Consider the following 15,429-nt stretch of genomic DNA (forward strand, 5'->3'; position numbering starts at 1 on the left):
TGAATTGCCAGCGTAAACATGAGGGGGAGAGAGGACATCCCTGTCTTGTGCCCTTTTCTTAAGCAATTTTATCTGATCACGTATTATTTGCGTATATTTTTGCTTTAGGACATTTATATAATATTTATAAAATCTATTATTTCAGCTGTAAAGTTGCAAGCGTCCAAAGTTTTGAATGTAAAATGACATTCAAGCCTGTCAAAAGCCTGTTCAGCATCAACAGACATTACTGATACTTACAAAAACAAGATAAACATGTGTGTATTTTTAATAAACCCTGTTTGACTGATATGTATCAAGTCTGGTAAAACTAGATTTTTTAAAACTTAAAGGGTCTGTAATCAGCAGAAGTTCAGATTTTCCTGGTTTTAACCTCTCTGCGCACGGAAGCCGGTAGCGGGATGAAATTCGACAACATACAGTGATCGCTACATAAATAGTCATATTAAACATTCATGAAAATACAAGTGTCTCACATGTTTAGAAAGCCTAGAATCTTGCTAATCAAACTGCGTTGTCAGATTTAAAAAAGGATTTACTGCGAAAGAATACGATGCAATTATCTGAGGATAGAGCCCCATAAAAAACAACTATTTCAACCAGCACAGGTGTAACAAAATCACAATCTGCAATAAAATAAATTGTTTACCTTTGACGATCTTCCTCTGTTTGCAATCCCAATGCTCATTGTTACACAATGAATGGTCTTTTGTTTGATAAAATCCGTTTTATAGCCTAACACGAAACATTTTGTGAACCGCTTGTGTCGTGAATTCCGTCTCATTCCATTTTCGACGACACATTCCAGGTAAATAACCCACACAGAACGTGACTTTTCCAGTCATGTTTGGTTTCACTGTAATCAACTGGTTTGTTTGTAACACAACCAAACCTGATGGGTCATTTCGCAGGACGTATTGTCTGAAAGAAACCGATTTTTAGACAACAAGTAGTGACATCTTTGTGCACCAATGATTTGCCCGCTGTTTCGTTGATTGACTGTATTTTAACCCAATGACCACTGATCGTCTTGATCAGCGTAAAGAGGTTCATTCGCCATTGACAATTCATTCCGGAAGGAGCTACGCATGTTGCGCACAGCACTGTTTTGGTAAAGCGCATATTCAGCTGTTTATATAGCAATCAGTATGGCGACTAAGTCAGGGAAAGCTAAATCTAAGTCTAGATATACAGATGAACACACAATTTTAGAAGAAATTGATCGAGTACGATTCATTTAGCCATTCCCAAATGGAGGAATATTTTTTGAACGGGAGAGGACATCGTTTTGGACTGGTAAGTTCTTCTCATGCTAATGCCGTTGTTTGAAATTAATAATATAAAATATTATTTGTGAAATGAAATAGCCTATTTGAGGCTGTTGAGGGGAGGGCAGGCCCACAACAATGGCCAAAGTGAAATGGAGACAGTAGATACAGCTGGTCTGTTGTAATATAATAAAGACAGTAGATCTAGCTGGTCTGTCATAATATAAAATATTTTGTATATAGTTATTCCATTCAAAATGTATAACTTCACCAATTTGGCCACTTGGGTACATTTGGGCTACTTGTGTGGGACACCTGGGTGACAAATGTCATGTAGCACACTCATTTTGGAAGTTATCATTCTGAAAGTTTGCACAAGCACTGTTGCCCTCTTATGTTTTTCACTGAAATTGTCCCCATCATCCTATCTGAATGTTTATTTTATCTTGTTCATTTTAAAGATGATGATACAACAATAAAAAGAAAAAAACATATGTTTTTGTTCATTGTATTATCTAAACCAGATCTATTGTGTTATATTCTCCTACATTCAATTCACATTTACACAAACTTCAGAGTGTTTTCTTTCAAATGGTACCAAGAATATGCATATCCTTGGTTCTGTGCCTGAGCTACAGGCTGTTAGATTTGGGTATGTCTTCAAGCGGGAATTGAAAAAAGTAGGGGGTAGCTCTAAGAGGTTTTAATATAACTGAAATAACTGTTTGATACATGGAACTAGGAAGTACTGCATTAAGTGACGTGTCATTTGTGTAAATAGGGGCGGCACTACGTCCCAAAACTTTAAATAGATTTCTATTTGAAAGCAATTTCCTGGTTGTTTTCTCAGTGTGAATATTTTAACAGTGCCTAATATTTATTTTGGTGTGATCTGTGTTTAGTGATTATGTTAAAAAAAACATACTTTCACTTTGTGTAGATTGATTACATTTTCCACCCCTCTTCAATTATTTGAATAAGGCTGTAACGTAACAAAATGTGGAAAAAGTCAAATACTTTCCTAAGGCACTATGACTACAGTAAAGTACACACACTAAAGCACATGTCAAACTCATGCCACGGAGGGCCGAGTGTCTGCAGGTTCGCTCCTCCCTTGTACTTGATTGCTGAATTAACGTCACATAATTAGTAAGGAACTCTCCTCACCTGGTTGTTTAGGTCTTAATTGAAAAGGACAAACCAAAAAACCAGCAGACACTAGGTCCTCCATGGAATGAGTTCAATGATACTGCACTAAAAGGGTAAAAAATATGTTTTGAGCAAAACAGTGTTTTTTTTTGTTTTTTTTGACAACTGAAAAGTTCAAGGAGTACTGAAGGATTTGGTCTGATGGGAATCCATGATGTTATCGGCATCCACCGTTGTTTGAGAAACAATAGAGAACTAAAAAAGGAAAGTGAAGTAAATCAGGTGTTAAATGAGGTGAGGAAAGGAGACAGGAGTGCCGTTTTAAGGCAGATGGTCACGTTGATCACTACCTCAAGGGGCTGTTCCCAACAGCTTGATGTTCTGCTCCCTAGTCCATTACAGGATGACGTCACCTCCAGAAAACGCCTATTTCTTTAGGGCTCCGGATTCAAAAGGAGGATCTATAGGACTAAGATAACTACCGGAGCTGAAAGATGGGGAATACATGTGTGGTCTACGAAACGTCTCATACAGGCTATGTGAGTTTAATGAAAACCACACAGCCAAGGACCACCAGCTGTTTCCGACATGTTGGTATCATGGCTGTAGGGCCTTCCTTACCTGACAGCTGCAAAGTGTGTGTGTGTGTACCTGACAGCTACACAGTACGTACGCGTGTGCGTGTGTATGCGTGTGTGTACCTGGCAGCTACACTGTGTGTGTGTGTGTGTGTGTATATATATGTGTGTGTGTGTGTATATGTGTGTGTGTGTGTGTGTATATATGTGTGTGCATATGTGTATATGTGTGTGTGCATATGTGTATATGTGTGTATATGTGTACCTGGCAGCAACACTGTGTGTGTGTGTGTGTGTGTATATATATGTGTGTGTGTGTGTATATGTGTGTGTGTGTGTGTGTATATATATGTGTGTGCATATGTGTATATGTGTGTATATGTGTACCTGGCAGCTACACTGTGTGTGTGTGTGTGTGTGTATATATATATATGTGTGTGTGTGTGTATATGTGTGTGTGTGTGTGTGTATATATGTGTGTGCATATGTGTATATGTGTGTGTGCATATGTGTATATGTGTGTATATGTGTACCTGGCAGCTACACTGTGTGTGTGTGTGTGTGTGTATATATATGTGTGTGTGTGTGTATATGTGTGTGTGTGTGTGTGTGTATATGTGTGTGTGCATATGTGTATATGTGTGTATATGTGTACCTGGCAGCTGTAGCAGGTACTTGTAGGGTTCCAGCAGAATCCTCTCGGGCCCTGTTGGATCCATGTCTCCATCCATCACTTACGGTTTCCACCAATCAATGAACCTGCAGGAGTAGAGAAAGAGAACTAACAAAAATAAAACAGAATATATATATTTTTTAAATCGACAAAGAAAACTAATTTCAAAAAAGTACTCTGTGGTACAAAGTACACCTTTGTCCCTGCTCATAACGTGTGCACTACTTAGGGCATGAGAACGTGTGCACTACTTGAGTTCCTAAAACCTCTCAGACCAACATGTTCACTTATAAATCTGTGGACACCCTAGGACCTACCGCACGCCTGTGGTGTAGGATGGGAAATCTGAAACCACTCGAAGGTGGGACGTCCCTCCTACCATTTGATTCGCTCTTCAGACTGTCCATCAACTCCTTTCTGAACGTCGCAGCCACTGACAAGCCTGCAGTCAGTACATTAAGTAGAGCAGCAGGAGGGACTGGGTGTCACTCCAGCACATTCAGGTATCGATTTATAGCCAACTTGATCAAAGTAAATCTAAAATAATTCAGAGATTTTAAACAAAAAATAAACACTGTCAGATGGACACGATTAATATGAGATAAAGTCCCTAGTGAGTTCATGAAGCCAAGCTAGAGCTGTGATGTGCTGGAGGCAAAACATTTAGTGGCCCCCTCTTGATGGCAGGGAACATTTTTGAAGTTTTAAAGTGAATTTCCTATTCTACCCATTTTGCCATGGGGCAGGTATATTTTTTCTGCAGTTTTCCAGCTAATGTCCTGCAATCTTCATATTATTTTAGATGGGGTGGAGATTTTTGTTTTTAAGTCAATACTTTTGGTGCAATTTTCACATGTACAGTGCATTCATACCTGTTACGTTCCCCAGTTTATGTGTTGTAGTTTGTGTATTTGCATGGGTTTTATTTCAGGAAATGGCTTCCTGAAATCCCTCAAGCAGCTGATTGGTCGACTCCAGGGCTAATTGGAGAGCTGACCCCGCCCCCTCGTCAAGACACAGCTGTCTCCAGTTACATTCATTCTGAAGCTATATAAAAGCCAGTGTTCTGTTCAAGAGAGAGAGATTTTTGGAGGTAGGGATTGCATAGAGATTTTTGGAGGTAGGGATTGCATAGAGATTTTTGGAGGTAGGGATTGCATAGAGAGATTTTTGGAGGTAGGGATTACTGAGAGAGATTTTGGAGGTAGGGATTGCTGAGAGAGATTTTGCTAGAGAGATTTTGCTGAGGTCATTGCTGAGCGATTGTTTGTGATAGAGAGTTTTTGCTAGAGGTTGATCTTGCTGGGAGTTTGTTCTTGCTATGTTCTATGAGTTTGTTGCTCAGATGGAGCTTATTTGATGTCCTTTGTTAGTTTGAAATTGTTTAATATCCTGTTTCATTTGTTCCCAGGGGGGCAGGGGAAGGCACCTTGGGAGTGCTTAGGCAAGAGGCCCGCGGACATACATATACCCGTAGTATATTCATTGTCTAGGTACACTAGGTAAGACTTGGGCGGACCACCCCCTGTATTTTGGTTAGGGCACCAGGTGGTGCTAAATTAGGTAAGTGGTGGGTAGGCAGGTAAGATAGGAGAGGGGGGCTTTGAGATTTACTTTCTTTGCTTTGGTTCCGTCCAGCCCCTTTTCCCCATATTACCGTGTAAAGGAATAAAGTCCTTGTAAAACGGTACCACATTCTGTCTGTTGTCATCCTTACTCACACCTACAGTCCATACCTCTTTCACTTCACAGATAATTTAGTTGTAGCAGGGTGTTGCGTTCCCTCTTCATAGAGGCGTGCGTAACAATACCCCTTGACTTATTATATTGTTACAGCCTAATTTCAAAATTAATTTAAATTTATTTCTCACCCAATACCCTATAATGACAAAATTAGAAACATCTGAATTTTCATAAGTACTCACACCTCTTTGCTATGACACTCCAAATTGAGCTCCGGTGCATCCAATTTAAATGTGATCATCCTTGAGATGTCACTACAACTGGAGTCCACCTGTGGCCAATTCATTTGCTTGGGCATGGAAGAAACACACCTGTCTATATATAAAAAAATTAATTTAAAAAAAGGTCACACTGTTGACATGTCAGAGAGACTGAGGGAGTACAGGGCTTAGTATGTGTCTCTCTCTCTCTCTAAAAATAGATTTTGGCTTGGAAAAGTTGAATATTTTCAGAAGGAGTTGGGTAATTGGTTAAGAGCGGAGGATTGGAGGGAAAAGAGAGGTTGAAAAGACTAAGAGGATGGGTTTTAATCTGTTGAAGCTGGAAATAACAAGGGACAGGGTCTGTCGAGGAAGATGAATTTCAAGCAGAGACAGGCGATACTGTATCAGTTGACAAGTCAAGTAGAAAAGGTTCTTGTACAATGTTGGCAGAAATGGAATTCAACACAACACAGAAATGGCATTCTACATTATTACAGTAGCAACGGTTTTACAATACCCTGATGATTGATCCTACGCATTTAATTAGAATTCTTTATTTTATCCGGCAAGTAAATTAAGAAATAAATAATATTTACAATGGATGGCAAGAGGCCTCGTGGAGCTGGGGGCTGGGATTAAAATGAAAGTATGTACTGTGGGAACACCTGCTCTGTCCATGACAGACGGACCAGCTGAAAGCAGTGATCCCTTATTGGATGTCACTTGTTAAATCCACTTCAAAATCAGTGTAGGCGGAGAGACCGGTTTAAAGAAGGATTTTTAAGCCTCGAGACAAGTGAGTTATGGATTGTGTGCCATTCAGGAGGTTGAATGGGCAACAACAAAAAATATTTGAACGAGGTATGGTAGTGGGTGCCAGGCGCACCGGTTTGAGTGTATCAAGAACTACAATGTTGCTGGGTTTTTCACCCGCAACAGTTTCCCCGTGTGTATCAAGAAAGGTCCACCACCCAAAGGACATCCAGCTAACGTGACACAACTGTGGAATTGTAGTCAACATGGGCCGGCAACCCTGTGGAACGCTCTCGACACGTTGAGTCCAAGCCCCAATGAATTGAGGCAGTTCTGAGGGCAATAGTGGGTTCAACACAATATTAGGAAAGTGTTCCTAAAAAGTTTGTACACTGTATGTAGCCTTAGAAATAAGGTTAATGAAATCAGAGGCTTGCTTACATCAGATAACATTCATATATTGACCATCTCTGAGACTCAGATACTTCCTTTGATGATACAGTAAGTAACAATGCAAGAGAAGAGACAGGAATTCCTGTGACGGAGGTGTTAGTGTTTATGTTCAGAGCCATATTCCTGTAGTGTTTCAGGGGTGAAAGATGTGAAATCCCAATGAATTAACAATCAAAAAAAGTGTTGAACATAAGATAGTGGGCATTACAAGTGTTATCAGTTCAAAATGTTGTACTTAAATATACCACGTACATCTGAAATGTGCCAAAGTGACTGAAAAAAAAAAAAGTTATGACAGAGTGAATGACGAAATCAAAATGGGGAGGTCACCCGTGGGCACCCTTCTTGCCGAGTCGGTATATGTTCATGATTACTACGAGTTTAGATAGCTGACTAGTCCAACTTACCAATATAAAAACATTGTTAGCTGACATGGCTAATTGAGTGACTGAATTCAAAAGTAATTTACACAACAGTCACTTTTTGACAGTATCCCTTTCGATCTAAACAAACAAAAATAAACGTTCCATGTTACATGTTTGGAATGAAGGGGTAAGAAGGGGTTTTTGCCAAAACATTCAGTAGATAAAACCCACCACACCATGACATCTGGAAAAGACAAAACATTGAATTTGATATAATAGGAAAGCTTACAAACAGTCAAACTAAATGGTGGGTCGTGGCATGTCAGAGTAGAAATAAAATAAAACACACAAATATAAAAACGCAACATGTTAAGTGTTGGTCCCATGTTTCAAGAGCTGAAATAAATAAAAAACAGAACATTTCTCTATTTTTTGTGCACAAATTTGTTTACATCCCTGTTAAGTGAGCATTTATCATTTTGCCAAGATAATTCATCCACCTGACAGGTGTGGCATATCAAGAAGCTGTTTAAACAGCATGATCATTACATAGGTGCACTTTGTGCTGGTGATAATAAAAAGGCCACTCTAAAATGTGTCACACAACACAATGCTACAGATGTCTCATGTTTTCAGGAAGCGTGCAATTGGCAGAAATGTTGCCAGAGAATTGAATGCTCATTTCTCTACCATAAGCCACCAACATGGTTTTAGAGAATTTGGCAGAGAATTTGGCAGTACGTCTAACCGGCCTCACAATCGCAGACTACGCGTATGGAGTCGTGTGAGTGAGCGGTTTGCTGATGTCAACGTTGTGAACAGAGTGCCCCATGGTGGTGGTGGGGTTATGGTATGGGCAGGCGTAAGCTACGTGCAATGAACACTATTGCATTTTAGCGATGGCAATTTGAATGCACAGAGATACAATGACGAGATCCTGAGGCCCATTGTCGTGCCCTTCCTCCTCTGTCATCACCTCCTGTTTCAGCATGATAATGCACGGCTCCATGTCGCAAGGATCTGTACACAATTCCTGGAAGCTGAAAATGTCCCAGTTCTTCCATGGCCTGCAGACATACTAAACATGTCACCCATTGAGCATGTTTGGGATGCTCTGGATCGATGTGTATGACAGCATGTTCCAGTTCCCGCCAATATCCAGCAACTTGACAGAGACATTGAAGAGGAGTGGGACAACATTCCACAGGCCACAATCAACAGCCTGATGGTGGTGAAACCAGATACGGACAGGTTCTGATCCACGGCCATACCGTTTTTTATTTTACATCTGAACAGATGCAGATCTCTATTCCCATTCATGTGAAAGACAGATTTGGGCCTAATGAATTTCAACTGACTGATTTCCTTATATGAACTGTAACTCAGTAAAGTCTTTGAATTGTTTGCGTTCATACTTTTGTTCATTTTTATTTTTATTTTACCTTTTATTTAACTAGGCAAGTCAGTTAAGAACAAATTATTATTTTCAATGACGGCCTAGGAACAGTGGGTTAACTGCCTGTTCAGGGGCAGAGCGACAGATTTGTACCTTGCAAGTTCAAATCCCCGAGCTGACAACCAACCTTACTAGTCCAACGCTCTAACCACTAGGCTACCTACCATCCCTACACTCTAACCACTAGGCTACCCTGCCGCCCCTACGCTCTAACCACTAGGCTACCTGCCGCCCCTACCCTCTAACCACTAGGCTACCTGCCGCCCCTACACTCTAACCACTAGGCTACCTGCAGCCCCTACACTCTAACCACTAGGCTACCTGCCGCCCCTACACTCTAACCACTAGGCTACCTGCCGCCCCTACACTCTAACCACTAGGCTACCTGCCGCCCCTACACTCTAACCACTAGGCTACCTGCCTCCCCTACGCTCTAACCACTAGGCTACCTGCCGTCCCTACACTCTAACCACTAGGCTACCTGCCTCCCCTACGCTCTAACCACTAGGCTACCTGCCTCCCCTACGCTCTAACCACTAGGCTACCTGCCTCCCCTACGCTCTAACCACTAGGCTACCTGCCGTCCCTACACTCTAACCACTAGGCTACCTGCCGCCCCTACGCTCTAACCACTAGGCTACCCTGCCGCCCCACATTGAATGACACTAACTGGATTGTTAGATTTCAGAGTAGCGTTTGAGGTTATTGATCATATATTGTTATTGAAAAAAAATGAACTTGTTATAGCTTTACATGACCTGCCATCACATGGTGGGAGAGTTACTTATCCAATAGAACCGAGTATTCATAATCAGCTACAGTACCAGGCAAAAGTTCAGACACTCCTACTTCTTTATTTGTACTATTTTCTACATTGTAGAATAATAGTGAAGACATCAAATCTATGAAATAACACATATGGAATCATGTAGTTCAACAAATCAAAATGTATTTTATATTTGAGATTCTTCAAAGTAGCCACCCTTTGCCTTGATGACAGCATTGCATACTCTTGGCATTCTCTCAACCAGCTTCACCTGGAATGCTTTTCAAACAGTTTTGAAAGAGTTACCACATTATGCTGAGCACTTGTTGGCTGCTTTTCCTTCACTCTGCGATCCAACTCATCCCAAACCATCTCAATTGGGTTGAGGTCGGGGGATTGTGGAGGCCAGGTTATCTGATGCAACACTCCATCACTCTCCTTTTTGGTCAAATAGCCCTTACACAGCCTGGAGGTGTGTTGGGTCATTGTCCTGTTGAAAAACAAATGATAGTCCCACTAAGCCAAAACCAGATGGGATGACATATCACTGAAGAATGCTGTGGTAGCCAGGCTAGTTAAGTGTGCACTGAGTTCAAAATAAATCACTGACAGTGTCACCAGCAAAGCACCCCCACACCACCACACCTCCTCCTCGCTTCACGGTAGGAACCACACATGCGGAGATCATCTGTTCACCTACTCTGCGTCTCACAAAGACATGGCGGTTGGAAGCAAAAAAATCTCAAATTTGGACTCAGACCAAAGGACAGGATTTCCACAGGTCTAATGTCCACTGCTCATGTTTCTTGGCCCAAGCAAGTCTCTTCTTCTTATTGGTGTCCTTTAGTAATGGTTTCTTTGCAGCAATTTGACCATGAAGGCCTGATTCAGGCAGTCTCATCTTAACAGTTGATGTTGAAATGTGTTACTTGAAGTCTTTATTACTTTTTAACTTTAGTTTATTCAGTAAATATTTTTCTTAGCTCTTTCTTGAACTGCATTGTTGGTTACGGGCCTGTAAGTAAGCATTTCATGGTAAGGTCTACCTACACCTGTTGTATTCGGTGCATGTGACAAATAAAATTTGCTATGAAGCATTTATTTGGGCTACAATTTCTGAGGCTGGTAACTCTACTGAACTCTAAATCCTCTTTAGCAGAGATAACTCTGGGTCTTCCTTTCCTGTGGCGGTTCTCATGAAAGCCAGTTTCATCATAGTGCTTGATGGTTTTTGCGACTGCACTTGAAGAAACTTTCAGTTCTTGACATTTTCCGGATTGACTGACCTTCATGACTTAAAATAATGATGGACTGTCGTTTCTCTTTGCTTTTTTCAGCTGTTCTTGCCATAATATGGACTTGGTCTTTTACCAAATACAACTGATTGGCTCAAATGAATTATGAAGGAAAGAAATTCCACAAATTAACAAGGCACACCTCTAAATTGAAAAGCATTCCAGGTGACTACCTCATGATGCTGGCTGAGAGAATCCCAAAGAGTGTGAAAAGCTGCCATCAAGGCAACGGGTGGATACTTTGAAGAAACTCAAATATAAAACATATTTGGATGTTTAACCATTTTTTTGGGTTACTACATGATTCCATATGTGTCATTTCATAGTTTTGATGTCTTCACTATTATTCCACAATGTAGAAAATATTTAAAAAATTAAGAAAAACCCTGGAATGAGTAGGTGCCCAAATTCTTGACTGGTACTGTATGTACAGTGCGGTATCCCTCAGGGCAGTTGCCTTGGGAAGTTACTCTTCTCCATTCTCACAAAACGATTTTTGCCACTTGTCTTTGAAGAAGCTAAAATGACTGTTTGCATATGATTGTACACTCTACACATCAGCACCTACAGCCAGTGAGCACACAGACTCCTGGCAATGAGTTACAGACAGCGTCAGAATGGATACCAATAAATTGGTCTTAAATACATCTAAAACCAAAATCATTGTATTTGGTTCAAAGCATTCCTCACAGACCTACACCTCAACTGGAGGTGTGTATAAAGGGTGTGACCGTTGACCACGTTGAAGTAGCCGAACTCCTAGGAGGAACATTGGATGGTCAGTTATCATGGTCAAGTTATATTGACAAAGTTGTTGTGAAGATGGGGGAGAGGTACAGTATGTCTGGTATAAAAACAAGTCTGATCTTCATTACTGTCCGTGCATCAAAGAAAGACGTAGCAAAGCTGCAGCTGGCTCAAAACAGAGCAGCACGCCTTGCACTTAACTGCACACACACACACACACACACACACACACACACACACACACACACGATAGCCTTTCACGATTAAGAGAAGTAGTTAATTTCTGCTCAGTCTTTTAAAGAAAAGTGTGTGTGTGTTGAAAAGGCCTAACCACTTGTAAACTATATTTTCATTCACTTTCAGAACAGACATACATACCCACCAGACCCATCACTACGGGTTTCTTCACGGTACCCAAACCAAAAACAGATTTAACGTGTCACTCACGTTATGTATAGAGTCATGTGATCATGGAATGATCTGTTACTCAGTTATGTATAGAGTCATGTGATCATGGAATGATCTGTTACTCAGTTATGTATAGAGTCATGTCATCATTGAATGATCTGTTACCAGAGGTTACTCAGTTATGTATAGAGTCATGTCATAGTGGATCTGCCACTCTGTCAAAAAAAAGAATGTTTAGACTTAATAACATATTGTATCACAACACCTCTCCTCTCTAAAGATCGAATTTAACAATATGAATAGTATCTTGTCTCTCCAATATATAACTCTGAAATCAAAATAATCAAAATAATTATCTTGTGTTGTTCTTGTCTATAACTGTCATGTATGTGTATGTATTATGTAGACCCGAGGGAAGAGAAGCTGCTGTATGTGCAGTATCTAATGGGGATCCTAATAAACTAAACTGCAGAGTGAACAGCAAGAAAGTGCTCGTGACTGTGGTTGAGCAACTGCTCTCTCCTTGAGTGATAGGGGGCGGGGCTTGGTGTGGTTAGCAGCATGCAGCAGGAAGGAGAGGGAGAGAGAGGATTTCAAGTAGCAAACGGAGCAAACTATAAAAAAAAACGGACATTCAGCAAACCAAAACATTAAAATACAGTTAAACAAAAAGCCAAACCGGTCCGTGCATCAATACCACCCATCCCCAGCGGGAACACTAGCCCCCTTTATCCTCTATGAATAGGTTGACACTGACACCCTTACTGTTTTATGTAACTAGCTAGATAACATTTATTTCACTTCAATTCAAACTAAATCTTATCCTCCGCTTCTTTCCATTTGAAGTTACAACGCTCGTGGAGATTGTGTCCTTTTCTGCCTTGTTGTTTAAACCAAAAGATAAGCTAGCTATACAACTACCGCCCTTTTAGCTATACTTTAGCTAGCTAGGTATACAACTAACCCCCGTTTATCTATACTTTAGCTAGCTAGGTATACAACTACCGCCCTTTTATCTATACTTTAGCTTTAGCTAGCTAGCTATACAACTAACCCCCTTTTATCTATACTTTAGCTTTAGCTAGCTAGCTATACAACTAACCCCCTTTTATCTATACTTTAGCTTTAGCTAGCTAGCTATACAACTAACCCCCTTTTATCTATACTTTAGCTTTAGCTAGCTATACAACTAACCCCCTTTTATCTATACTTTAGCTAGCTAGGTATACAACTAACCCCCTTTTATCGATACTTTAGCTTTAGCTAGCTAGCTATACAACTAACCCCCTTTTATCTATACTTTAGCTTTAGCTAGCTAGGTATACAACTAACCCCCTTTTATCGATACTTTAGCTTTAGCTAGCTAGCTATACAACTAACCCCCTTTTATCTATACTTTAGCTAGCTAGCTATACAACTAACCCCCGTTTATCTGTACTTTAGCTGTAGCTAGCTAGGTATACAACTAACCCCCTTTTATCTGTACTTTAGCTAGCTAACTTTCGTTTGCTACCTGAGAAGCTAATGTGTGTTGAATCTGTGCTGACAGATTGAATTTAAAACAAAATTCACCAGCAGGTGCCTGGGGCCTCATTTATAACCGTTGCGTACATTTCACACTAAAGTCCAGCATGCACTATTTCTGAAAATGATGTGCACAAACAAAAATATTGACATTTATAAACTTGGTGCACACCATACATACGCATTTTCCCATTATAAATTAGACTGGAAGTAAAACTGAGTGCGAATGAACGGGCATTAAAACTCCACCTGCAAAATGACCTCCATATACTTTTTATGGTGACAATAACCCCCTTTGTTTTGCTGAATAACGTGACTATTGGCATTAGGCTACGACAGTCTCTAAAAGAAAGAGCAAAGGCAACTTATCACATTGCCGTTAGAGGTGTGGGCAGAAAGTGTGGATATTTTGCAGTGATCTTTTCCCCCAAACTTAAACAAATAGTCTGCTCATTCAGAACTATTTAAAAAGTAGGGTAATTTGTACAGCCCACACTTCTATGCAAAATACAAATTGTTGTTTAATATTATTCTCATCAACAGATTGTGTTTCGATATCCTGCTTTGCAATAGGCTCAGAGATGAAATAGGCACGGATGTCACAGCAATACTGTAGACTACCCATATACTGTCATATTTGACGTAAGCTACGGGTCCATTTATTGTAAACATTCTGCCACACATCTTTTGCAGCAATTTATGATGTATCTGGAAAAGGACTGTCAGTTTCTGAAAGAGAGAGAACCATGACAAAACGGTTGTGGACCTGTCAGCAATAAGTTTGAATTCAAACATTTTTATATAATGGACTGCCCACCAATTCTGAAATAATGTCTAGGGCAGGCTACCAAAATATAATCAACTTACAGTCGCATAAATAGTAGGGCTGGGAATGACCAGGGACCTCACCACACTGAGGGGCCTCGCCATATCGTCACCATAGAGGGATCTCATCATACCATATTATCACCATACTGAGAGACCTCACCATACCATATTATCACCATACTGAGACCTCACCATACCATATTATCACCATACCATATTATCACCATACTGAGGGATCTCACCATACCATATTATCACCATACCATATTATCACCATACTGAGAGACCTCACCATACCATATTATCACCATACCATATTATCACCATACTGAGGGATCTCACCATACCATATTATCACCATACCATATCATCACCATACTGAGAGACCTCACCATACCATATTATCACCATACTGAGACCTCACCATACCATATTATCACCATACCATATTATCACCATACTGAGGGATCTCACCATACCATATTATCACCATACTGAGACCTCACCATACCATATTATCACCATACTGAGAGACCTCACCATACCATATTATCACCATACTGAGACCTCACCATACCATATTATCACCATACTGAGGGATCTCACCATACCATATTATCACCATACTGAGAGACCTCATCATACCATATTATCACCATACTGAGACCTCACCATACCATATTATCACCATACTGAGGGATCTCACCATACCATATTATCACCATACCATATTATCACCATACTGAGAGACCTCACCATACCATATTATCACCATACCATATTATCACCATACCATATTATCACCATACTGAGAGACCTCACCATACCATATTATCACCATACCATATTATCACCATACCATATTATCACCATACTGAGAGACCTCACCATACCATATTATCACCATACCCTATTATCACCATACCCTATTATACCATACCATATTATCACCATACCATATTATCACCATACCATATTATCACCATACTGAGAGACCTCACCATACCATATTATCACCATACTGAGAGACCTCACCATACCATATTATCACCATACTGAGAGACCTCACCATACCATATTATCACCATACTGAGAGACCTCACCATACCATATTATCACCATACCATATTATCACCATACTGAGAGACCTCACCATACCATATTATCACCATACTGAGATACCTCACCATACCATATTATCACCATACTGAGGGATCTCA

At 40.3% G+C, this 15,429-nt stretch overlaps 1 protein-coding gene across 2 annotated transcripts in view; it reads right to left on the bottom strand.

The window, feature by feature from the left end:
- The window catches only part of ggps1 (geranylgeranyl diphosphate synthase 1), a 37,573-nt gene that overhangs the window by 18,979 nt on the left and 3,165 nt on the right, over positions 1–15,429 (bottom strand). For both annotated transcript variants that reach the window (XM_021564559.3, XM_036945926.2), the window contains one exon: positions 3,651–3,754. In XM_021564559.3, coding sequence (XP_021420234.1) covers positions 3,651–3,726 — 76 coding nt within the window. In that variant the 5' untranslated portion in view covers positions 3,727–3,754. The remainder of the gene's footprint in view (positions 1–3,650; positions 3,755–15,429) is intronic.

The sequence above is a fragment of the Oncorhynchus mykiss genome, chromosome 16 (assembly GCF_057628025.1).
Source record: "Oncorhynchus mykiss isolate SJ-2025 chromosome 16, ASM5762802v1, whole genome shotgun sequence".
In the NCBI taxonomy this organism is placed as follows: domain Eukaryota; kingdom Metazoa; phylum Chordata; class Actinopteri; order Salmoniformes; family Salmonidae; genus Oncorhynchus; species Oncorhynchus mykiss.